The following is a 27,249-nucleotide window of genomic DNA, read 5'->3' as shown; positions in this document are numbered from 1 at the left end:
CTTTTAAAAAAGTGTGTAAACCCATTGTGTTAAAGTCAATGAATCGCATTTTACAACGTAGCCTCTCTGTATACAGAGTTAGATATTTTCTTTGAGTTCAGCTGCATGAGGCTGTGAATCATGACTTACTGAGAACTGAAGAGTGTGAAACTTAGCTGAGCTTTAGTCTGTCACTTAAACCACGGAAATCTTTTCATATGATCAGACAGAACCACAGATGCAGAAGCAGGATAAAACAGGTGCAGAAGCAGTAACCGTCATCCTAAAAGTAAAGCATTACAGATTAAAGCATTACAGATTGATGCATTAGTTAAATAATAGATGTAAAGCATTTCATATTGAAGATGAATGAAAACCCTGAAGGTCAAGATCCTTAAGGGAAATCGAGAGTGGAAATTACAACATATGTCAACCACAGTTTCTGTGTTGTGTGCTTGGTTAATTCTAGCTGGAAAGTGTCTCTCACACTATTGCTTCTTCTTTTTTCCTTTTTTATTCTTCTCAACAACAGTAAATAATGGGGTAAATTAGGAAAACTGTTGAAAATGAAAAGTTATTCTACATTGTGTGCACTGGTAATGTCTTTTCAAAAATGTCCTTAAATGTTTCATCAGCATCTCTTTAAAACAAACCTCTACATGAATGTGTTCAGACATAAAAACATGTATTCTGTCAGTTCCATAAGAATGAGATTAAGCTTAATGGCACATGAAGCTGAATAAAGAATTACTGTAGATTTACTGGAGTTAAGTAGATTTACTTAATATCTTCTAGGCTTTGTCTTACAAAAGCTATCAAGATAGATAGATAGATAGATAGATAGATAGATAGATAGATAGATAGATAGATAGATAGATAGATAGATAGATAGACAGATAGACAGATAGACAGATAGATAGATAGATAGATAGATAGATAGATAGATAGATAGATAGATAGATAGACAGATAGACAGATAGACAGATAGACAGATAGATAGATAGATAGATAGATAGATTGATATCTCGTCAAACTACTTATTTAAAATAAGATGAAACCACACTATTCCTGAGTATTTTAGGGGACAACTTAATTTTTTTATGTTCGTTCCACTTAAAATGGTAAAAAATGAAAAAGTTTACTTCATTTCTTCGTGTTGTCCAAACACCAATCGATTGTGTGGAATCCAACTTTTTTTTACAGATAGATTTTATTTAAATCCTAGTTTAATCTTAATTTGTTTAATCTTTATTTCCAGGTTAAATAATTTTTTGGTATGGCTGAACTCATTAATGGCTAAATTGAACAGATATTTAAGACATAGGATTGAGGATCTTTGTGTATCTTCAAATACAGTTGAAGCCAAAATTATTCGCCCTCCTGTACATTTTTTTTCAATATTTTCAATATGATGTTTAACAGAGCAAACATTTCTTCAGGCGAAAGTCTTTTTTTTTATTTTGGCTAGAATAAAAGCAGTTTAAAAAAAAAAAAAAATTAAGTCAATATTATTACCTCTCTTAAGCAATATTTAGTTTCGATTGTCTACAGAATAAATAAACCATCGTTAGACAATAACTTGCTAATTAACCTAGTTAAGCCTTTAAATTGCACTTTAATTTGAATAGTAGCATCTTGGAAAAACATTATGTATCATGGCAAAGATTAAAAAAAATATTGAAACTATTATTTTTAGAAATGTGTTTAAAAAAATCTTTCCATTAAACATATATATTGGGCCTGGGTAATGAAATATACAGGTGTATTATAATTTACTAAGGGCTGATAATTCCTATATGTATGCTTGACATTACACGACTTTTTCTTTGACCCTAGAGGGCGCTAATGTCTGAATGATCACCTAGTTTTTGCGTCTGACACCAAGGAGGCATACATGTGGCAAAAACATACAGTATTTCCTCAGAAAACTATATTGCTGTCTAGTACGTGCACTCCACATACACCAGAAAAACGGCCCCTCTGCGTCTCTGTATCACTAATTGCTGAGGTGACGCCATTGTTACTTAATGCAAACCTTGTGCAGTTGTACCTGTATTTTAATCTTCTCAGTGGAGATGGGCTCCCTTAGAATCTGGCAAGCTAACGTAATTCTAAGACCCGCACATGCACAAACTAAAGTTTAATTTTACGTGCTGTAGAGAGCGATCAAGACTGTTTTAACTACAGTAGCCCAGTGTGTCATGTGGAAGTACAGTAGGCTACAAGTGATATTTAACTAGTTTAATGTAGGGCATAGGGAGTGCTGTAACGAGCAGCTTATATAAATATCAGGTAAAACGAAATAAAGTTTGTTAATGGATGTCAAATACATTTAGTTGCCACAACACTAAACTGTCAGATTTGACTGGTTCAGTTTGACGTTAACATGCATGAATGAACAAACTGTTGGTTTTACATTGTGGGACAATCTACCAGAAACGTAGCTAAATTATCTGTCCTTACGGTGAATAAAAAGTATTTCATGCCAAAAAATAAATAAACAAATAAAATCTGAAATAGACCGATGGTTGATTTCTGTAAGTTGTTCTGTGAACGAATGTTTCATTTATTTGGTTCTCAGATTTTTGTTCTTTGATAAAAACACTTTAAAAATGTATAATCCCTGTGATTGTCCTTGTGCTAAGCCCAACTGAACCTACAGCATTAATATTTTCATTATGCTAAAAACTGTTATTTAGGGGACAAAACTTTAGAAAGAGCAAGTTTAAGTTGTGATCGTTCACTTCAATTGATAAAAAAAAAAACATCAAATTCTACAAATAAATAATACAAATAAACCGACAATTGTCCCATGTTTCGCTCAGTCCTGTCACATTTGCATCATGTTTGTTTTTTTATGATTTTTTTGAGGACGACAAGCTTAAAGGTCAGACCCCCTAACATTTTTTAATAAGTAAAAATGTACATTACTGGTAGAATGTCCCTTACGCATTTGTACTTTTCACATAATAGATTATGTCTTAAACACATCTGTTTCATAGATCTATAGGCTGTGTTCTATGTATTTTAGCCTATACTCTATATGTAGACCTATATCAATCTCACTTGAAAATATTTAAATGGTGTTGCTGAGGTGTGTTGGATAAGTGCAAAATTGAGTAAATTAAAATAAAATTATGAACTATATGTAAAGTAGGATAGTCTTTGTGAACTTTACTGAAGGATGGCTTAAGTAGATGTTGCAGATATTGGTCACACTTTATTTTGATGGTCCATTTGTTGAATTCAGGTTACATTCAGGTTACATTGCATCTACATGCCAACTAATTCTTATTAGATTATAAGTAGACTGTTAGGTTAGGGTTAGTGTGTTGACGTACTTGAAAAGTTTCTTATAGTCAGTTAAATGACTGTTGAAGGAGCAGTATCAACAGATATTAAGCAGACAGTCTACTATTACTCAAATTTACCATCAAAATAAAGTGTTACACAGATTTTATACACAACGTTACGTAGATGTGTTAGTATATTTTTAATGGAGAAAATCTTTCCCATTTTTTTGTTTTGTTTTACGAGATTGTTTTAAGCCAGAGGTGTCAAACTCAGTTCCTGGAGAGCCGCAGGTCTGCACAGTTTAGGTCCAACCCTAATTAAACACAGCTGATCAAACTAATTGAGTCCTTTAGGCTTGTTTGAAACCTCCAGGTAAGTGTATTGAAGCAGGGTTGGACCTAAACTTTGCAGAGCTGTGGCCCTCCTGGAGTTTGATTGATGGCACAAACATTTTTTTTTCTTCATATAGCTGTCATTTAGGAGGGGTTTCTATTGTAATGAATTCTAAAGGTAGGGAAGAGCGGGGCACAAAATAACACTTTTTTAGTTGTGGCGAAATAACGAACAAAGTAATGGGGTTAGACAAGTCATATGGTTTTACAAATATTTTTTGTCTCCTACAAATGAGCACCTTGAGTCCAAATGGATCATCTGTTAAAGGTTTCACCCCAATCTCATCAGCAAAAGCTTTCAATATGAAAGACTGAAAGACCTACTGTAGTGGACTGAGAAAACCTCCTACAAACTCAGTCTGATCACAGAAGATGGCAGACACCTCCTTAATGATCTATTTTCATGGTTTTTAAATTACCTCTTCAATGGTGATTTGGTGATTCGATGGTGATTTAAAAATCAATTGTGATTTGCCAGTTTAGAAACTGAATTTATCTTCCAAAGGTATTAAAAGATTGGAAATGAATTTCCTCCTCAAATATATGGGGTAAAATTGGTTGTTAGCCTGGAAAATAGAGGCAGGAAGATCTCTTATTGCAGAACATGTTTTATTAAAGATCAGGGCAGCTGTCAGCATAAATAAAAATCTGAGTCAACTTATCTTAAATGCAAGTGAGGACTGTTGATCTGCTGGAAAAGGTAAATAGCATAAATGCCACATGACTAGATATTGAGTCAGAGTATGCCACAAACACACATCAATATCAGAAGTTACTAAATATTTATGCCAACCTTAGTAATGTTCAGGCTTAGTTTATAATGTATATATGCTAAAAGAAAAACCGACAGTTCAACTACTGATTGGGACGACCACCCATGTAAATTTTTAAAGTGGTACAGGGGACCTAGCTATCATCATATTAGAAAGCCCTGGAGGAAAGATCAACCGTTAGGTCAGTTCCACTGCAGTGCATGAGGAAAAGTCCTACCTGAGAAGTGTGTCTTCAAGTGGAGGATTAACTTAGTTTCAAACATGAAAAAGCACAGTGGACAATGTCAACTCGACAGAATCTGGACAAATATGTCAGGCAAACAAAATAATTAAAGTACACAAGTTGCTGTTTGTACTGTCATGTTGTTCATACAATGAATTTCAACAGGACAGTTGGGCAAACATATTTCACCCTAAGTCATGTGCTTTATTTCTGTGTGAATGATGTGTCATGGTAAACACAGTCACTGACAATGATTGTAGAATTTAATGCTAAACCCACATTAGTTACACACATATATAAATATATTTATTGCACAATCACCCATCATTTCTTAATCAACTGTGGAGGCTCATATGAGCGTGAAGTTGCAAAAGTTTCCTGATGACTGCTCATATGTCTCATAGATGCACAGTGTATTTAGTGAACACACAGTTTAGTTTGCTGGTTATACAGCCGGGCAATGTACACAGTGGTGTGTTCATTTTGATCCATATTCACACACTCTCCAACCCATCTGAATCATTCCCTCCTTTAAACATATTTGTTTTATAAGCTCACAAATATTGTATTTAATAACATTATTTCTGTCTTTCTGTCAGCAGTGGCATGTTTGCTAAAGCTGTGATGCAGAACATTGTTTACAGTATATGTATATTACCGTAACTTCACACACATTTTATGTACCTTTAAAATTAGTTCCTGTTTCAGCAATGTACTTTTTTTGTGTGTGTTACCAGCAACACTATATAAGCCCTACCTTCGTTTAAAATGTTTTGTTAACACCTTACCTCCAGGTAAGTCTTTCCTCTTTCTTGGGAATTACATATAAGCTATACATTGGAAAACTTAATTTACTGATAAAATAACTTGGGTCAAAAAATTATTTTACAGTCATGGAGAGACCGTGTTTTCTTTTCTGCCTGGCAGTTTTAGCAGTGGCTGGTAAGATCAATTATATTGGTGTTACATGGTTTTTAAACACTTAATAAAAAGTTTTTTTTCTCTTAATATTTTGATAATGCTACATTAAGGGATGCAAAATACTGGAGTTATTTTATTTTGTTGAAGTACTTACTCTGGGGGATTCATGCTTTACACAAGTACAAATTCAACTGAAGAAAAGGGTACTTTTACTTAAGTACATTTCGGTAGAGAGAGCAGTGGTTTTTTTTTTTTCTTTTACTTAAAGCAATTTTAGTTCAACTTCTTTAAATGTTTATGCACAGCTAGTGTATTTCAGCCAATAATGAACTTGCGGTGAAAGCTTAATATGACTATTTTAAATTTCATAAGGTTCCTTTTACAGTATCGATGTTGTAAGTTAAATAGACTTAAGCACCATTTGGTTGTTAAAGCGTAAAAAGAGATGAAAGACCATTTAAACGCTGGCGCCGTCGCTGGCGCAGTGCTTCTTGTTCGGTTTGATACACACTTTATATCGTATCTCAATCAGGCAGTGATGATTTTTAAAGAAATCAGATCTTAAATGATGTGATTTTTGTATAGGATGACATTTTACTGGAAGCCCTCGGAAGTGACATTTCAGTTTATGTTTATAACATACATTTCTGAAGTTTGTATGAAATAAACCAATAACACACTGAGGTAGCTCATTATTTTTGTCCTTTTTGATATATAGTTGTCCATGTCTGTGCTTAATGACAGAACACTAAGTGCAAATCAGTAAAGATTATTAAAACCAATTAATATTTAACATAAGTATTTAACAGGATTGCTTTGAGTGTCAATATTATGTTTCTAAAAGTGAAAGTTTACTCAAAACCGAAAACCATGCCATCATTTATTCATCCTTCACTTTTCCCAAACCTGTTTGAGCTTCATTTTCATTCGTACACAATAAATATTTTTTATGTTGGAAACAGGCAACCATTGATTTTAATTGTATTTGTGTTTTTCTTACTATGAAAGTCAGAGGTCACAAGTTTTCAGCTTACATCAAAATTTTTGTTTGGTGTTTAACAGAAAAAGGAACTTTCACTCGAGGGGGAATAAATAGTGAATTCTTTTAGTTTTGGGTGATTTATTCCTTTCACAGCAGTAGATAAGTGCAGTCATAATTACAAAATGAATTGGCTGCCATCAATTTTAATCTATATAACTATTTTCTTAATAAATGAATTGACCACAAATCATGACACAATCACAAATAATGAAATAGTCTTGCTGTTTAGGGATACTCTACTATAAAAAAAATCTCATTGTTCACTCACCTTCATGCTGTCAAAATGTTTTTAACTTTTTTACTTCAGATAAATACAAAGATTTTTAGGCAAGTGTACAGAACCATATTACTACAAAATGTGTTTTTGGCCAGACTATTTTTACTTGTGCTTTTTCCACTCTGTATTTGTACCTTCATTCAAGCGTAGTTTTTATTACTTTGTAAACCTTTGGCATTATCATTACAATTGCTATGTTAAGTAGTAATTACTACTAATAATGTTTGCTAAATTTAAACTGTTTATCTGTAATCACAGTTTACCTATTTCTAATAACCGATTTATTTTATCTTTGCCATGATGACAGTAAATAATATTTTACTTGATATTTTTCAAGACACTTCTATAAAGCTTAAAGTGACATTTAAAGGCTTAACTAGATTAATTAGCTTAACTAGGCAGGTTAGGGTAATTAGGCAAGTTATTGTATAACGATGGTTTGTTCTGTACACTATCGGGAAAAAAAATAGCTTAAAGGGGCTAATAATTTTGTCCCAAAAATAGATTTTTTAAAAATTCAAAACTGTTTTTATTCTAGCCGAATTAAACAAATAAGACTTTTTCTAGAAGAAAAAACATAATCAGACATACTGTGAAAATTTCCTTGCTCTGTCAAACACCATTAGGGAAATATTTAAAAAAGAAAAACAAATCAAAAGTGGGCTAATAGTTCTGACTTCAACTGTATATATATATATATATATATATATATATATATATATATATATATATATATATATACACACACACACACACACATATATCCAGATAGAGAGATAGATAGATGTGTGTGTGTGTGTGTGTGTGTGTCTGTGTGTCTGTGTGTCTGTGTGTGTGTCTGTGTGTTTTAAATGCCAGTAACAGTAGTGTTTCTGTCTTACCTCAGCTGTCAGCGGATGTCCTATAGGGCGTGAATTCATCACAGCTTTCATGACAAATTATGAGTATGGACAAGCCAGTCTGAGCCTCACCATAACAGCACACTCCTCTCCAGCAACTGTGAAAGTTGAGATAAAGGCACTGAGTTACAGTCAGAAATTTGACATAGGACGAGGTGAGACCAAAAAAATTGTCCTCCCTTCAAATGCTGAAATTAACGATGAAGAAGTCTCCAGCAAAACAGTGTACATCTCTTCAACTGCTGACATCTCAGTCGTGTCGTCCAACTTAAAAGATTACACAGGAGACAGCAGTGTGATTTTCCCCATAAGTCAGCTTGGCAGGAGTTATGTAGCTTTTACTCCAGACACGGGTCCACCTAGATATCAAAAGCTGGTCACCATAGTCAATGGCAATTACATGAACAAAATCGAGATGACTTTCAGCTCAAAAAAAACTTTGCTTGATTCCATTTTTGGAATTGGAACCTCCAGAAAAACAGTCTCTTTAGCTCCCTATCAAGTTTATCAACTTCGCAGTGAAAAAACGTTGTCGGGAACAAAAATCACATCTGTGTCTCCAGTGGCTGTCCTGGCAGGAAACGAGTGCTCCATGATCATAGGCACCTGTGAGCATGTCTATGAGCAGCTGATCCCAGTTGAATTTCTCTCTAATGAATATCTGCTTCCTGCTATGCATCAGTCCTTAAGCATAGACACAGCTTTCGTGGTTGCCCCAGAGGACAACACTATTGTGTCCATTTTCGATAGTCGTATTTGGTTCCCCAAAAAAAGAAAGTTAAATTCTGGAGAAGTTTTACCCATTGATTTGAGCAAAAATTCTAAGATCATTCAAAGCAGCAAAAATGTCATGGTAATGTATTTCAGTAGCAATTTTCCGAATGACGAGTTTCTAACCAATGTCATACCCACTTCTGAAATGTCAAAGTCATGGACCATTTACTCTCAAGATTACTATGATAACACGCTTGTTGTTGTTGCCGAAGCTGCATCAGCCTCAACTATTAGTGGCTCAATGAAGTGGAAAACATTCCCTGCAAACAATAAGTTTGTATGGGCTACCAAGTCAATTGGTTCGCAGAGAGGTCCCATCACCATTTCTGGTGATTCGCTCATGGCTGCTTATGCTTTTGGTGGAAAAATAAGGCATGGATATGCCACAACAGGAGTGTGTAACACTGGTGAGTCATTTGAACATTCTTGGTTTAGGCAATCAGTCAGAAATAACCTATGAATTGTAACTGATTGAAATGTTAAACAAATAAACTTTCCTGTGTTTTCTAAGCCATAACAACAACGCCCCCTCCACCAGACCCCTGTGAGACAATGAAGTGTCGTCAGCAGGAGGAGTGCAGGAAGGGTGTCTGTGTTGCCACTTCCACTGCTACCTGCCATGCAGTTGGCGATCCCCATTTCAAAACCTTTGATGGGAAACTATTTGACTTTCAGGGAACTTGCACATATGTCATGGTCAACAGTACAAAGACTCAAAAAGGCCTCATACCCTTCAGTATCTTGACGAAGAATAATCACCGGGGAAGCACACGGGTGGCGTATGTGAGGTCGGTTTCTGTGCTTGTGTACACTCACACAATTGTGGTTGGCAGCCAGAAAGGAGTAGTAGAGGTAAAAATGAATGAAAAGCACTTCTAGTTTCTTGATAGATTTATAATCAGTGTGAATGATAACTAAATCTCTTTTTTTGGACTCTGTATTCTTGTTTCTCTGTCTAGTTTGATGGTGAAAACACTTACCTGCCTTTGAGTATAGATGGTGGAAAAATAAAGGTGAATCAGAGAGGGCTGAATGTTATAATATCGACAGATTTTGGCTTAGAGGTGAAATATGACTGGAATATGATGTTGTACATCACCGCTCCAAGTAGCTATTTCCAGACTGTAGGTGGTCTTTGTGGAAACTATAATGGTGACAGACGAGATGAATATATCGATCCTAAAGGCAACACACTCTCCAGTATCATTGACTTTGCAAAAACCTGGAAGGTTCCAGATAATGATCTGTTTTGCAATGATGACTGTAATGGACAATGCCCAAGTTGCACTGTAAGTCTTCAGGAAGAGTACAAAAAAGAGTCAAACTGTGGTGTCATAGCCAAATCCGATGGGCCATTTGTTTTGTGCCACAACACTGTGGATCCGCGCATGTATGTAGATAATTGTGTATATGATGTCTGCATTAACAATGGGATCAGAAACTTCCTCTGCAACAACATTCAAAGCTACGTTGATGCTTGTATGTCAGCTGGAATTAAGATCACTGGAAACTGGAGGACACTTGCGAACTGTCGTAAGTGTACACATATATTTAATACAATCAATATTGTTTATTTTTAAATATAAGCATACATTTATTTCGTTTACTTGAATTGTTTTTGCCTTTATGCTGGCATTTGAAGAGACAATGTTTGTGCCGTATAATAATTATTTGCATTCTTCTCCTCCAAGCACTGAGCTGTCCAGTCAACATGCATTATGAATTCTGTGGCACAGCCTGTGCTGCATCTTGTGCTGATCGTAGTGCCCCAGACAAATGTACACTGCCATGTGTGGAGGGCTGTCACTGTAATACAGGTTTTGTCCGGAGTGGAGCTGAATGTGTACCTATGAATAAGTGTGGCTGCACATACAAAGGCCGATATTATCTTGCTGAGCAGTCTTTTTGGAGTGATGCAAAATGCACAGAGAAATGTGTGTGCAACTCTCAAACTGGAAATGTTGAATGCACACCAACAAAGTGCAAGAAGTCTCAGATGTGTGACACACGGAATGGAGTGAAAGATTGTTACCCATTGTCATATAGTACCTGCCAGGCTGCAGGAGATCCACACTTCCGCACATTTGATGGCAAGGCATTTGACTTCCAAGGAACCTGCACATATTATTTGTCCAAACTACTGAACACAGCTGACCCGACACTGATACCCTTTGAAGTATTGGTCAAGAATGAGAACAGAGGAAGGAACTTGGCAGTTGCTTACACTAAGACTGTGTCCTTAAAAGTTTATAACTACACTATTGTCTTAAGTAAGGATGACCCATTCACAGTGAAGGTCAGTACATTCAATAAGTCTAATGCACATTAATATGATTGACTGCATGTAGGCATGAAATGTCAATTATACACTGACTAACAATACTTCGAAAAACATTTTTTGTCCTAAAGGTCAACAATCTGTTTGTGAATTTGCCATTTGAGCAAAAGGATGGTCTCTTCTCAATATTCCGCAGCGGGTATTTTGGTGTTGTGAAAACTGACTTTGATTTGACTATGAAATTCAATTGGGACAGCCACGTAGCATTGACTCTCCCCAGCACTTACTACGGTGTCGTGGGAGGGCTTTGCGGCAACTGGAACGACAATATCAATGATGATTTTCTTACTCCTGACAAAACCCTTGCTGCAACTGCATCAATTTTTGGAACCAGCTGGAAAGTCCAGGATGATCCTGGATGTTCAGATGCATGTCAGGGAAAAGCATGTCCTAAATGTGATGTTGCAGAGAGAAATAAAGACACTTTTACAAAGCCTTGCAGCAAGATCACTGACAAACAGGGACCTTTTAAAGGCTGCCACAGTAAAGTGAATCCAAATCAGTTTTATGAGGACTGTGTGTATGATATGTGCATGTACGGTGGCCATTCAACAGCCCTCTGTAGTGCTCTTACTGCATACACAGCTGCTTGCCAACATGCGCTTGGTGCCGTGGAGTCCTGGAGAACTGACAGCTTTTGCCGTTAGTATTCCTTCCACTTTGTCTTTTAGATTTTGCCAAAGTTGATGAAAAAATTAATGACACTTATAACATTGATTTTCCACAGCTGCATCTTGTATGGACAACAGTCACTATGTGGTTTGTGCAGCAGGGTGTTCACAGACCTGCCACGGCCTCACAGAACCTAAGGCCTGTGTGGGGACTTCTTGCGTTGAAAGCTGTATATGTGATGAGGGCTTTGTCCTGAGCGATGGTGTCTGTGTATCTATGGAACAGTGTGGCTGTTCATACGAGGGCCTTTACTATAAAATGGGCCAAGTGTTCTTCCCTCAAGACAAGTGTCTCCAGAGATGCACCTGCAAAGAAAATGGAAAAGTTCAGTGTGATGATGGGTTCACCTGCAAACCCAACGAAAAGTGCCAAGTCCTGAATGGAGTACAGGGCTGTTTCCCAGATGGCAAAGCAGTTTGTTCAGTATCAGGATTTGGGTTCTATCAATCATTTGATGGAAGGTCCTTTAGCGTTCAAGGAGACTGTGAGTACAGATTGGTTGAAACAGCTCTGGACAGCGATGATGACTTGAGCTTTTTTAGTGTCTTAATAAAACAACAGTCCTCTGAGATGGTCTTCACTCGAAGAGTTGAATTACAAATAGAAGAATCCACAATTACTTTGCTGCCCGGCCACATCTGGGAGGTTCAGGTAATGTTCTAGTTACTGAAACACACAAAGAAGTTTTTAGACCTTTATTACGGTTACCTAAAGCGTTTTGTTGGTGTTATATTTGCAGGTTGACAAAGTTAAAACCAATCTTCCTGTCACTGTGGGTGAAGGACTTATACAAGTCTATCAGAGCGGTATTAACATTGTTGTGGAAACAGAATTTGGATTGAAACTGACATATGATACAGTCTCCGTGGCCAGAATTGAGATCCCATCCACTTTTAAAAATGCAGTCAGAGGTCTCTGTGGAAACTACAATGGAAACAGTGCAGATGATTTTCTCCTACCAGGTGGTATTCAGGCATCTTCTGAGGTAGATTTTGTTGAAGCCTGGGTTTCAGCATCAGATAAAATGATGTGCCAAACAGGCTGTGGAGCTAACTGTTTAAAGCCTGACAAAGACAAACAGACCACAGCAGAGACCGCTTGCAGCTTGTTAATCACAGAGAAGGGACCGTTTTCTAGTTGTTATGATAAAATTCCACCACAGAAATATTTTGATGATTGTGTCAAAGATGTGGCACAAGCAACAGACAAGACAGCTCATTGTCGCCACATACAAAACTACGTTGCCAGCTGTCAAACGATTGGGATATCAATCAACATTTGGAGGAACACAACCTTCTGTCGTAAGTTGTCGCATCCTTCAGGTTTATTAATAATTCTCTTCAAGCTTCTCTATATGCCCCTACTTAGGTCTGCTGATGGAGTTTTGGAAAAGTAAACATTCTACTTTAAACTGAACCCAAATCATTTTGTTAAAATTGCTTTGTTTTCTTCCAGCACTGACATGTTCTAAAAACAGCCACTATGAACTCTGTACCGACACCTGTTCATCTACCTGTGCAAGCCTGACAAAGTCACAGAGATGCCCGTTGTGTCAGGAAGGTTGTCAGTGTGACGATGGTTTCTTGTTTGATGGAGGTGAATGTAAGGCTTTGCAGAATTGTGGATGTCATGTAGATGGAACATTTTACAAGGTGAGAAGCTATCCCGTCTCTTTATTTTATGTTCTTTTTAAACAAAATTTCATTTTTAATTGTTAATTTTATTATTGATGTTAATTACCTATTCTGCAGTCTGGTGAGGCAGTTATTCTGGGAGAGTGTGAAGAGACATGCACCTGCACAGCTGGAGTGTTCACCTGTGTACCCATGGAATGTAAAGAGGAGGAGATATGTGGCGTAAAAAATGGTGCTATTGGATGCTACAGCAAAAGTACTTAGATTTTTAATAAATAGACCTTAAAATCAAAAGATAAATTTGTATGCAAGTTATCTCAATTTTCTTTCTTTTTGTTGTTTAATCATTCAAGCAATATACTGTCCAGTCAACATGCACTATGAGGCCTGCGGCACAGCCTGTGCTCCCACTTGTGCTGATCGAAATCCAGCAGAGTGTGCACTGCCATGTGTGGAGGGCTGCCAGTGCAATGCGGGTTTTGTTCGCAGTGGCGATGAGTGCATACCTGTGAAACAGTGTGGCTGCGCTTACAAAGGTCGATATTATCTCCCTGGTCAGACATTTTGGGGTGAAAAACAATGCACAGAGAAATGTGTGTGCAACTCCCAAACAGGAAATGTTGAATGTGCACCTGCAAAGTGTATGAATTCCCTGGTGTGTGGAGTACGGAATGGAGTGAAAGATTGTTACCCATTGTCATATAGTACCTGCCAGGGTGCAGGAGATCCACACTTCCGCACATTTGATGGCAAGGCATTCGACTTCCAAGGAACCTGCACATATTATTTGTCCAAACTACTGAACACAGCTGACCCGACACTGATACCCTTTGAAGTATTGGTCAAGAATGAGAACAGAGGAAGGAACTTGGCAGTTGCTTACACTAAGAGTGTATCATTAACAGTTTATGGATACACATATGTCTTAAGTAAGGAAAGCCCAGGCAAAGTGAAGGTCAGTTCATTGAAAAGACTTTTATACTCTGTATAGTAAATTCTGCATGCACAAACTGAGATAAATGTTACTGCACACTCATCTACAAAAACATGGGTTTGTCCATTAATGAAGTGAATTTGTTTTAAAGGTCAACGATCTGTTTGTGAAATTGCCATTTGAACTGGAAGATGGTCGACTCTCAATATTCTACAGTGGGTATTTTGGCATGATAAAAACTGACTTTGGTCTGACCTTGAAATTCAATTGGGACAGCCACGTAGCATTGACTCTCCCCAGCACTTATTACGGTGTGTTGGGAGGGCTTTGCGGCAACTGGAACGACAATATCAATGACGAGTTTCTTACTCCTAACAACACTCTTGCTGCAACGGCATCCATTTTCGGAACCAGCTGGAAAGTCAATGATGATCCTGGATGTTCAGATGCATGTCAGGGAAAAGCATGTGCTTCATGTGATGTTGCAGAGAGAAATAAAGACACTTTTACAAAGCCTTGCAGCAAGATCATTGACAAACAGGGACCTTTTAAAGGCTGCCACAGTAAAGTGAATCCAAATCAGTTTTATGAGGACTGTGTGTATGATATGTGTATGTACGGTGGCCATTCAACAGCCCTCTGTAGTGCTCTTACTGCATACACAGCTGCTTGCCAACATGCGCTTGGTGCCGTGGAGTCCTGGAGAACTGACAGCTTTTGCCGTTAGTATTAATTTATTTATTGCTCAATTCAAATATCTTAAACTACTCATAAAGTTTATAAGATGTTTTTTTACTATTCATTAACAATATTCTTTAATATGGTCTCTCCACAGCTACAACCTGTAAGGCACACAGCCAATATGAGGTTTGTGCAGCGGGATGTCCACAAACCTGCAGTGGTCTTACAGAGCCCAAGAGTTGTAAAGGCACACTCTGTGCTGAAGGCTGCACATGTGACAAGGGCTTTGTCCTTAGCGATGGTGAGTGTGTGGCTGCACAGCAATGTGGCTGTACTTACAAGGGCCAGTACTATCAGTTAGGCCAAGTGTTCTTCCCTCAAGACAAGTGTCTCCAGAGATGCACCTGCAAAGAGAATGGAAAAGTTCAGTGTGATGATGGGTTCACCTGCAAACCCAATGAAAAGTGCCAGATCCTGAATGGAGTACAGGGCTGTTTCCCAGATGGCAAAGCAGTTTGTTCAGTGTCAGGATTTGGGCTTTATCAGTCATTTGATGGAAAGTCCTTCAGTGTTCAAGGAGACTGTGAGTACAGGTTGGTTGAAGCAGTTCAGATTCAGGATGTAAAGAGCTCTTTCAGTGTCTTAATAAAACAACAGTCCTCTGAGATGATCTTCACTCGAAAAGTTGAAATACAGTTACAGCAATCTACAATTACTTTGCTGCCCGGCCACATCTGGGAGGTTCAGGTAATGTTTTAGTTACTGATCATTGTTTTAAGAGATCAAGATTCACTGACTACAAAGTGTTTTGTCAATCTTTTTTACAGGTTGACAAAGTTAAAACCAATCTTCCTGTCACTGTGGGTGAAGGACTTATACAAGTCTATCAGAGCGGTATTAACATTGTTGTGGAAACAGAATTTGGATTGAAACTGACATATGATACAGTCTCCGTGGCCAGAATTGAGATCCCGTCCACTTTTAAAAATGCAGTCAGAGGTCTCTGTGGAAACTACAATGGAAACAGTGCAGATGATTTTCTCCTTCCAGGTGGTATTCAGGCATCTTCTGAGGTAGATTTTGTTGAAGCCTGGGTTTCAGCATCAGATAAAATGATGTGCCAAACAGGCTGTGGAGCTAACTGTTTAAAGCCTGACAAAGACAAACAGACCACAGCAGAGACCGTTTGCAGCTTGTTAATCACAGAGAAGGGACCGTTTTCTAGTTGTTATGATAAAATTCCACCACAGAAATATTTTGATGATTGTGTCAAAGATGTGGCACAAGCAACAGACAAGACAGCTCATTGTCGCCACATACAAAACTACGTTGCCAGCTGTCAAGCGATTGGGATATCAATCAACATTTGGAGGAACACAACCTTCTGTCGTAAGTTGTCGCATCCTTCAGGTTTATTAATAATTCTCTTCAAGCTTCTCTATATGCCCCTACTTAGGTCTGCTGATGGAGTTTTGGAAAAGTAAACATTCTACTTTAAACTGAACCCAAATCATTTTGTTAAAATTGCTTTGTTTTCTTCCAGCACTGACATGTTTTAAAAACAGCCACTATGAACTCTGTACCGACACCTGTTCATCTACCTGTGCAAGCCTGACAAAGTCACAGAGATGCCCGTTGTGTCAGGAAGGTTGTCAGTGTGACGATGGTTTCTTGTTTGATGGAGGTGAATGTAAGGCTTTGCAGGATTGTGGCTGTCATGTAGATGGAACATTTTACAAGGTGAGAAGCTATCCCGTCTCTTAATTTCATGTTCTTTTTTTTTTACTTGAGGAAGCAGTGACATTTTTTAATCCTCAGTTTTAATGTTTTTTGGTTTTCATTAATCTGTTCTGCAGTCTGGTGAAGCAGTTGTTCTGGGAGAGTGTAAAGAGACATGCACCTGCACAGCTGGAGTGTTCACCTGTGTACCCATGGAATGTAAAAAAGAGGAGATTTGTGACATAAAAGAGGGTGCCGTTGGATGTTACAGCAAAAGTATTTAGATTTAGAACTATACCAAAAGAGATAAATATGTGTTTTTGTGCAAGTCTTTTCATTTTGTTTCTTTTTGTTGTTAAATCCTTCAAGAAACATACTGTCCAGTCAACATGCACTATGAGGCCTGTGGCACAGCCTGTGCTCCCACTTGTGCTAATCGAGATGGTCCAGAAAAGTGTGCACTGCCATGTGTGGAGGGCTGCCAGTGCAATGCGGGTTTTGTTCGCAGTGGCGATGAGTGCATACCTGTGAAACAGTGTGGCTGCGCTTACAAAGGCCAATATTATCTCCCTGGTCAGACATTTTGGGGTGAAAAACAATGCACAGAGAAATGTGTGTGCAACTCTCAAACAGGAAATGTTGAATGTGCACCTGCAAAGTGTATGAATTCCCTGGTGTGTGGAGTACGGAATGGAGTGAAAGATTGTTACCCATTGTCATATAGTACCTGCCAGGGTGCAGGAGATCCACACTTCCGCACATTTGATGGCAAGGCATTCGACTTCCAAGGAACCTGCACATATTATTTGTCCAAACTACTGAACACAGCTGACCCGACACTGATACCCTTTGAAGTATTGGTCAAGAATGAGAACAGAGGAAGGAACTTGGCAGTTGCTTACACTAAGAGTGTATCATTAACAGTTTATGGATACACAATTGTCTTAAGTAAGGAAAGCCCAGGCAAAGTGAAGGTCAGTTCATTGAAAAGTCTTTTATACTCTGTATAGTAAATTACTGCATGCACAAACTGAGATAAATGTTACTGCACACTCATCTACAAAAACATGGGTTTGTCCATTAATGAAGTGAATTTGTTTTAAAGGTCAACGATCTGTTTGTGAAATTGCCATTTGAACTGGAAGATGGTCGACTCTCAATATTCTACAGTGGGTATTTTGGCATGATAAAAACTGACTTTGGTCTGACCTTGAAATTCAATTGGGACAGCCACGTAGCATTGACTCTCCCCAGCACTTATTACGGTGTGTTGGGAGGGCTTTGCGGCAACTGGAACGACAATATCAATGACGAGTTTCTTACTCCTAACAACACTCTTGCTGCAACGGCATCCATTTTCGGAACCAGCTGGAAAGTCCAGGATGATCCTGGATGTTCAGATGCATGTCAGGGAAAAGCATGTCCTAAATGTGATGTTGCAGAGAGAAATAAAGACACTTTTACAAAACCTTGCAGCAAGATCACTGACAAACAGGGACCATTTAAAGGCTGCCACAGTAAAGTGAATCCAAATCAGTTTTATGAGGATTGTGTGTATGATATGTGTATGTACGGTGGCCATTCAACAGCCCTCTGTAGTGCTCTTACTGCATACACAGCTGCTTGCCAACATGCACTTGGTACCGTGGAGTCCTGGAGAACTGACAGCTTTTGCCGTTAGTATTAATTTATTTATTGCTCAATTCAAATATCTTAAACTACTCATTAAGTTTATAAGATGTTTTTTTACTTTTCATTAACAATATTCTTTAATATGGTCTCTCCACAGCTACAACCTGTAAGGCACACAGCCACTATGAGGTTTGTGCAGCGGGATGTCCACAGACCTGCAGTGGTCTTACAGAGCCCAAGAGTTGTAAAGGCACTCTCTGTGCTGAAGGCTGCACATGTGACAAGGGCTTTGTCCTTAGCGATGGTGAGTGTGTGGCTGCACAGCAATGTGGCTGTACTTACAAGGGCCAGTATTATCAGTTAGGCCAAGTGTTCTTCCCTCAAGACAAGTGTCTCCAGAGATGCACCTGCAAAGAAAATGGAAAAGTTCAGTGTGATGATGGGTTCACCTGCAAACCCAATGAAAAGTGCCAGATCCTGAATGGAGTACAGGGCTGTTTCCCAGATGGCAAAGCAGTTTGTTCAGTGTCAGGATTTGGGCTTTATCAGTCATTTGATGGAAAGTCCTTCAGTGTTCAAGGAGACTGTGAGTATAGGTTGGTTGAAGCAGTTCAGATTCAGGATGTAAAGAGCTCTTTCAGTGTCTTAATAAAACAACAGTCCTCTGAGATGGTCTTCACTCGAAAAGTTGAAATACAGTTACAGCAATCCACAATTACTTTGCTGCCCGGCCACATCTGGGAGGTTCAGGTAATGTTTTAGTTACTGATCATTGTTTTAAGAGATCAAGATTCACTGACTACAAAGTGTTTTGTCAACCTTTTTTACAGGTTGACAAAGTTAAAACCAATCTTCCTGTCACTGTGGGTGAAGGACTTATACAAGTCTATCAGAGTGGTATTAACATTGTTGTGGAAACAGACTTTGGATTGAAACTGACATATGATACAGTCTCCGTGGCCAGAATTGAGATCCCATCCACTTTTAAAAATGCAGTCAGAGGTCTCTGTGGAAACTACAATGGAAACAGTGCAGATGATTTTCTCCTACCAGGTGGTATTCAGGCATCTTCTGAGGTAGATTTTGTTGAAGCCTGGGTTTCAGCATCAGATAAAATGATGTGCCAAACAGGCTGTGGAGCTAACTGTTTAAAGCCTGACAAAGACAAACAGACCACAGCAGAGACCGTTTGCAGCTTGTTAATCACAGAGAAGGGACCGTTTTCTAGTTGTTATGATAAAATTCCACCACAGAAATATTTTGATGATTGTGTCAAAGATGTGGCACAAGCAACAGACAAGGCAGCTCATTGTCGCCACATACAAAACTACGTTGCCAGCTGTCAAGCGATTGGGATATCAATCATTGTTTGGAGGAACACAACCTTCTGTCGTAAGTTGTCGCATCCTTCAGGTTTATTAACAATTCTCTTCAAGCTTCTCTATATGCCCCTACTTAGGTCTGCTGATGGAGTTTTGGAAAAGTAAACATTCTACTTTAAACTGAACCCAAATCATTTTGTTAAAATTGCTTTGTTTTCTTCCAGCACTGACATGTTTTAAAAACAGCCACTATGAACTCTGTACCGACACCTGTTCATCTACCTGTGCAAGCCTGACAAAGTCACAGAGATGCCCGTTGTGTCAGGAAGGTTGTCAGTGTGACGATGGTTTCTTGTTTGATGGAGGTGAATGTAAGGCTTTGCAGGATTGTGGATGTCATGTAGATGGAACATTTTACAAGGTGAGAAGCTATCCCATCTCTTAATTTCATGTTCTTTTTTTTTTACTTGAGGAAGCAGTGACATTTTTTAATCCTCAGTTTTAATGTTTTTTGGTTTTCATTAATCTGTTCTGCAGTCTGGTGAAGCAGTTGTTCTGGGAGAGTGTAAAGAGACATGCACCTGCACAGCTGGAGTGTTCACCTGTGTACCCATGGAATGTAAAAAAGAGGAGATTTGTGACAAAAAAGAGGGTGCCGTTGGATGTTACAGCAAAAGTATTTAGATTTAGAACTATACCAAAAGAGATAAATATATGTTTTTGTGCAAGTCTTTTCATTTTGTTACTTTTTGTTGTTAAATCCTTCAAGAAACATACTGTCCAGTCAACATGCACTATGAGGCCTGTGGCACAGCCTGTGCTCCCACTTGTGCTAATCGAGATGGTCCAGAAAAGTGTGCACTGCCATGTGTGGAGGGCTGCCAGTGCAATGCGGGTTTTGTTCGCAGTGGTGATGAGTGCATACCTGTGAAACAGTGTGGCTGCGCTTACAAAGGCCAATATTATCTTCCTGGTCAGACATTTTGGGGTGAAAAACAATGCACAGAGAAATGTGTGTGTAACTCCCAAACAGGAAATGTTGAATGTGCACCTGCAAAGTGTTTGAATTCCCTGGTGTGTGGAGTTCGGAATGGAGTGAAAGATTGTTACCCATTGTCATATAGTACCTGCCAGGGTGCAGGAGATCCACACTTCCGCACATTTGATGGCAAGGCATTCGACTTCCAAGGAACCTGCACATATTATTTGTCCAAACTACTGAACACAGCTGACCTGACACTGATACCCTTTGAAGTATTGGTCAAGAATGAGAACAGAGGAAGGAACTTGGCAGTTGCTTACACTAAGAGTGTATCATTAACAGTTTATGGATACACAATTGTCTTAAGTAAGGAAAGCCCAGGCAAAGTGAAGGTCAGTTCATTGAAAAGTCTTTTATACTCTGTATAGTAAATTACTGCATGCACAAACTGAGATAAATGTTACTGCACACTCATCTACAAAAACATGGGTTTGTCCATTAATGAAGTGAATTTGTTTTAAAGGTCAACGATCTGTTTGTGAAATTGCCATTTGAACTGGAAGATGGTCGACTCTCAATATTCTACAGTGGGTATTTTGGTATGATAAAAACTGACTTTGGTCTGACCTTGAAATTCAATTGGGACAGCCACGTAGCATTGACTCTCCCCAGCACTTATTACGGTGTGTTGGGAGGGCTTTGCGGCAACTGGAACGACAATATCAATGACGAGTTTCTTACTCCTAACAACACTCTTGCTGCAACGGCATCCATTTTCGGAACCAGCTGGAAAGTCAAGGATGATCCTGGATGTTCAGATGCATGTCAGGGAAAAGCATGTGCTTCATGTGATGTTGCAGAGAGAAATAAAGACACTTTTACAAAACCTTGCAGCAAGATCACTGACAAACAGGGACCTTTTAAAGGCTGCCACAGTAAAGTGAATCCAAATCTGTTTTATGAGGATTGTGTGTATGATATGTGCATGTACGGTGGCCATTCAACAGCCCTCTGTAGTGCTCTTACTGCATACACAGCTGCTTGCCAACATGCACTTGGTACCGTGGAGTCCTGGAGAACTGACAGCTTTTGCCGTTAGTATTAATTTATTTATTGCTTAATTCAAATATCTTAAACTACTCATTAAGTTTATAAGATGTTTTTTTACTATTCATTAACAATATTCTTTAATATGGTCTCTCCACAGCTACAACCTGTAAGGCACACAGCCACTATGAGGTTTGTGCAGCGGGATGTCCACAGACCTGCAGTGGTCTTACAGAGCCCAAGAGTTGTAAAGGCACACTCTGTGCTGAAGGCTGCACATGTGACAAGGGCTTTGTCCTTAGCGATGGTGAGTGTGTGGCTGCACAGCAATGTGGCTGTACTTACAAGGGCCAGTACTATCAGTTGGGCCAAGTGTTCTTCCCTCAAGACAAGTGTCTCCAGAGATGCACCTGCAAAGAAAATGGAAAAGTTCAGTGTGATGATGGGTTCACCTGCAAACCCAATGAAAAGTGCCAGATCCTGAATGGAGTACAGGGCTGTTTCCCAGATGGCAAAGCAGTTTGTTCAGTGTCAGGATTTGGGCTTTATCAGTCATTTGATGGAAAGTCCTTCAGTGTTCAAGGAGACTGTGAGTATAGGTTGGTTGAAGCAGTTCAGATTCAGGATGTAAAGAGCTCTTTCAGTGTCTTAATAAAACAACAGTCCTCTGAGATGGTCTTCACTCGAAAAGTTGAAATACAGTTACAGCAATCCACAATTACTTTGCTGCCCGGCCACATCTGGGAGGTTCAGGTAATGTTTTAGTTACTGATCATTGTTTTAAGAGATCAAGATTCACTGACTACAAAGTGTTTTGTCAACCTTTTTTACAGGTTGACAAAGTTAAAACCAATCTTCCTGTCACTGTGGGTGAAGGACTTATACAAGTCTATCAGAGTGGTATTAACATTGTTGTGGAAACAGACTTTGGATTGAAACTGACATATGATACAGTCTCCGTGGCCAGAATTGAGATCCCATCCACTTTTAAAAATGCAGTCAGAGGTCTCTGTGGAAACTACAATGGAAACAGTGCAGATGATTTTCTCCTACCTGATGGTATTCAGACATCTTCTGTGGAATACTTTGCTGAAGCCTGGGTTTCGCCATCAGATAAAATGATGTGCCAAACAGGCTGTGGAGCTAACTGTTTAAAGCCTGACAAAGACAAACAGACCACAGCAGAGATCGCTTGCAGCTTGTTAATCACAGAGAAGGGACCGTTTTCTAGTTGTTATGATAAAATTCCACCACAGAAATATTTTGATGATTGTGTCAAAGATGTGGCACAAGCAACAGACAAGACAGCTCATTGTCGCCACATACAAAACTACGTTGCCAGCTGTCAAGCGATTGGGATATCAATCATTGTTTGGAGGAACATAACCTTCTGTCGTAAGTGGTTGCGTGTTAGCAAATACACCCTTGGCATTCAGTTGAAGAGGATACAGTTCAAAATGGAATTGTATCAAACAAAATTTTACTGTATAGCCAATAGCTGGTCAATAAAAACAACCTTATATTTTTTTTCAGCAATCATGTGTTTGGCAAACAGTCACTATGAGCTTTGTACAGACACCTGTTCTTCAACTTGTGCTAGCCTGACAAACTCACAGAAATGTCCACCATGCCAGGAGGGATGTCAATGTGATGATGGCTTCTTGTTTGATGGAGGTGAATGCAAGGCTTTCCAGGACTGTGGCTGTCAAGTAGGTGGAAGGTTTTACAAGGTAAGAACTATTTTTTCTCTTGCAACATAAACTATCCCACAAGCCACCAGGTGATGTTCAGTTTCTTGTCTCTCCTTTGTTCTGCAGTCTGATGAGACAGTCGTTCGGGGAGAGTGTGAGGAGACATGCCTCTGCAAAGCTGGATTATTCACCTGTGAACCCTTGAAATGTGATGCTGATCAGATCTGTGATAATATAGAAGGCATCACCGGATGCTACAAGAAAGGTAAGTATATCTTTAATGAACATTTTAAATTATTTCACAATAAACATTGTAAGTCATTTACCATTTTCTAAATTAGACCTGAGTAGGTTTCAATGATGTTCATCTCTCTTCCAGATCCTTGCAGTAAGCAACAGTGTCGAGAACAAGAGTACTGCACTGTGAAGGATAACAAGGCACTCTGCATCGCAAAGTCAAAAGCCTCTTGCATTGCCAAGGGAGATCCTCATTACAAAACCTTTGATGGAAACCACTTCTCCTTTCAGGGAACTTGCACATATACTTTAGTTAAAACTTCAGGAAAAGACCAAACACTTACACCATTCAGCATCATCAATAAAAATGAGTTCACCAAAGGCACCCGCGGCTCTTTTGTCAAGTCAGCCACCATTACGGTCAGAGGACATGACATCACTTTCATCCAAGGCAGCCGCAATCATGTGACAGTAAGTACAGAACAGACAAATCCAACATGTGACCATCCCTCAAGTCAATATTAAAACATATCAGTGTTCCATTGAACTAATGTTGTACACCAGAGATAACAAACCCCACCCTGCAGGGCAAACTTAAGTTCCAGCTCTACTACAAGGGTGGCCAACCCTGTTCCTGGAAAGCCACCTTCCTGCAGATTTCAGTTGCAACCCATATCAAACACACCTGCCTGTAATTATCACGTGGTGTTCAGATCCTAATTAATTGGTTCAGGTGTGTTTGATATGGGTAGCAACTGAAATCTGCAGGAAGGTGGCTCTCCAGGAACAGGGTTGGCCACCCGTGCTCTACTGCAACAACATTGTAAAAGGTAATCTGATGGCAAATAAAAACAAAAGGCAAATTAATTACTTGGAAAGGTTACAAAAATTATCATGAAAGTGCATTTTCAATGATCAATTGAATACTTTTGGATTTGCCTCAGTACTGATTTTTGAGATTAGTTTGAAACATTACTAGTTGTTTTAGGTATGTTCACATTGGGTTATTTTGTTGGATCTCCTGCTGTTATATCACATTGCAAAAGACTATCTTAAATATTAGAGAACACTTTGTACCAGTAGAACAGATCTTATTGGTTCTCAATTGTCATTCCTTGTATTGGTGTTTGGCAAACCTGCCATCAGCTACTTGACAGAACCAGCATGACATTGGATGAAAACAACAGATTTAGCTTGGAGAGCTGATTTTGATCATTTGTAAAGTGTTTGTAATCAACCCTGAATAAATATTCTTGAGGTTGGATTTAACATCCCTCTTTGCTTCGGCAAGGTCCACATGAGGCTGCACCTCAACTCTTACCCATGCAATGTTGCACGAATGGGTGGGGAATTCTTCCCCAGAACAAAACCATAGTGCCAATCCAAATTGTATGCTAGTTAGTTAACGTTTACCAATGTGGTCCTGTAATAGTTAGAGCTTAAATATCCATGATGATAGCCCTCCAGGTTTAGTGTTTGCTGCCCTGTTGCATACTCTGGAAATATTCTAATCATGTCTGCTTTCTTTTTATCCTATTCAGGTTGATGGCGTAGTTTCACATCTTCCAGTGATCTTAAATACTGAAGGCATCAGCATAATTCTGTCACGCAATGTAGGAGTTCTTCAAACAGATTTTGGCTTGGAGGTCATGTTTAATTGGGCAGATACCATTATGGTGACATTGTCCAGTAGCTACTATAATAATGTAGTTGGAATGTGTGGAACCTACAGTAACAAACTGGACGATGATTATATCACACCCAATGGTAACAGAATAACTGACATCACAGAATGGGCGACGTCTTGGAGTGTCCCTGAAACCAACAGCAACTGCTGGCACTTTCCCCCTTGCTCGGATGAAAAGAAGCTGCTCTATAGCGGACAAAGCTACTGTGGTTTGATAGAGAATGTAACCGGCCCATTTGCCCAATGCCATGACATTATATCAAAGAGGCGTTTCGCTGCTGACTGCCTTTTCCAAATGTGTCTTAATGAAGGCAGTCAGAAGGCTTTCTGCAATGCCTTCAATAATTATGTGTCAGCGTGTGCGCTGGTAAATGCTGATGTCTCTCCAGACTGGAAGAAGCTTGCTAATTGCTGTAAGTAATGTCTAAGGCTCAAGTCTTTAATTAATAGATATTATATTTATCCTAACATCCTTTGTTTTTTCCCCAACAGGATGAATTTTGTTTTCTTCGCCGGACTGCTTACATCCCAAAAAACAGTGAATATGATTATGAATTAATAAATTAAATTTGGTTGTGAATTCAAAATGAATGTATTCACTCACAATATAATGTCTCAGATTTTATTATTACATATGTGATATGGTGTTTAAAAGGCATGTTTAAGTCTTGTTTTTTTTTTCTTAAAGAAATACATGAGTGCCAGCTTGTCCTGTTCAGAAATCAGTTAATTATTAATCTTGGGTAAAATTGATTTGTTTCAAAAGTAGATGTATTCTTTTAAATGCCTCGTTACTTATTAAACTCTTGCATCATTAAGCTATTTAGCAGTGTCATTTCTTGTTTAAGTGAATTTTTTAATTAGAAGCTGCCCATCAATCACAATCTGTTTATTGCTCTCTCTCTCTCTCTCTCTCTCTCTCTCTCTCTCTTTCTCTCTCCCTCTCTCTCTCTCTCTCTCTCTCTCTCTCTCTTTCTCTTTTTATATATATATATATATATATATATATATATATATATATATATATATATATATATATATATATATATTTGTTTTGTAGCAGAAATAGTATTTGTTAAATTGACATGCATATAAAAACAATAGTGCAAAATAAATGTTTCTTACTACAATTCTTCATTTTTGTTTGATGCAAACCATGAATGTATTTTTCATTAAGTAATAGTCAGACTTTTTATAGCAGATAACTCACATTCAAGCACATTCAAGACAGCATGATAATGAGAAATGTAATTCATTGTTAGTATTATTGTCATCATCTTCATCATTAATATTCTATAATTATTAGACCTTTGTTTTGCACAAATATCAATGTCATCACAGCATTCATTAGATAGTTGTTTCTGGTTTTTGTTATTCCTAGTTGATGTTGTTTTCAAGTACAATAAACCGCTTAATATACAGTTTGCGGTGGTGCTCATTAATTTTTGATGGGTGCTCCTACATTTTTTCTGGTGCTCCTAAATATTTTAAGTTGGGAACACCGGTGCTACCAAGTAAAAAAAGTTATTTTCGAGCCCTGACACACCGAATTTATCAGCACAGCTCAGCACGGTTGTCTAACTGTGCCAAGAATACCGGGCCAAGAATGGTTTGTGATCGTGCCGCGCTGTTATAGGCTCAGTGGAGAAACAACCATAAACGTACTGAACTGTTCTTAGAAGAGCAGCTATTGACATTGATGACATAAATTACATTGATTAAAAGCTATGGACAAAGGCCCACTGTGACACCTTGATTAATCCTTCTGCTTTACTTAAATGTGTTATCTGCATTATGTTATTCCATTTGAAAATATATTACTTTTAAGCCACTGCAGTTGCAGCTCATGCAAGTCGTGCTGATAGTAATTTTTTTTCGAAGGTATTAAAAAAGGTAGTAGATTCATCTCAGGAAGTTCTGTATATACCCTGAGAAGAGTATGAAACGGAACTGCTCATGATCCTAAGCAGTGAAACATGGTGGTGGTAGTGTCAAGGCGTGAGCATGTATGGCTGTCTTGGATCTGGTTCTTTTGTATTTATTGATGATGTGACTTCTGACAAAAGCAGGGAAATGAATTCTGAAATGTTTCTAACATT

General features: G+C 38.5%; 2 protein-coding genes across 6 annotated transcripts in view; both read left to right on the top strand.

The window, feature by feature from the left end:
- The window catches only part of epg5 (ectopic P-granules autophagy protein 5 homolog (C. elegans)), a 1,176,376-nt gene that overhangs the window by 483,253 nt on the left and 665,874 nt on the right, over positions 1-27,249 (top strand). The window lies entirely within an intron of this gene.
- si:dkey-65b12.6 lies at positions 5,437-25,972 on the top strand. 2 transcript variants are annotated; one of them, XM_087253854.1, is made up of 32 exons: positions 5,437-5,455; positions 5,553-5,603; positions 7,788-8,981; positions 9,086-9,426; positions 9,534-10,107; positions 10,266-10,870; positions 10,984-11,554; positions 11,640-12,235; positions 12,324-12,885; positions 13,040-13,236; positions 13,336-13,474; positions 13,572-14,173; positions 14,304-14,874; positions 14,988-15,580; positions 15,661-16,222; positions 16,377-16,573; positions 16,690-16,828; positions 16,922-17,526; positions 17,658-18,228; positions 18,342-18,934; positions 19,015-19,576; positions 19,731-19,927; positions 20,044-20,182; positions 20,276-20,880; positions 21,012-21,582; positions 21,696-22,288; positions 22,369-22,930; positions 23,069-23,265; positions 23,353-23,491; positions 23,606-23,934; positions 25,005-25,563; positions 25,643-25,972. In XM_087253854.1, coding segments are annotated over exons 2-32 (13,716 nt in total). In that variant the 5' UTR covers positions 5,437-5,455; positions 5,553-5,554; the 3' UTR covers positions 25,645-25,972. The 2 variants fall into 2 exon arrangements, with proteins under 2 accessions (XP_087109980.1, XP_087109979.1); XM_087253853.1 differs by having other exon boundaries at positions 5,437-5,603.

This window comes from Danio rerio, chromosome 5 (assembly GCF_052040795.2).
Source record: "Danio rerio strain M-AB ecotype USA chromosome 5, GRCz13ab, whole genome shotgun sequence".
NCBI lineage: Eukaryota > Metazoa > Chordata > Actinopteri > Cypriniformes > Danionidae > Danio > Danio rerio.
Note: the sequence above shows the minus strand (reverse complement) of the source record. Positions and strands in the feature narration are given on the sequence as shown.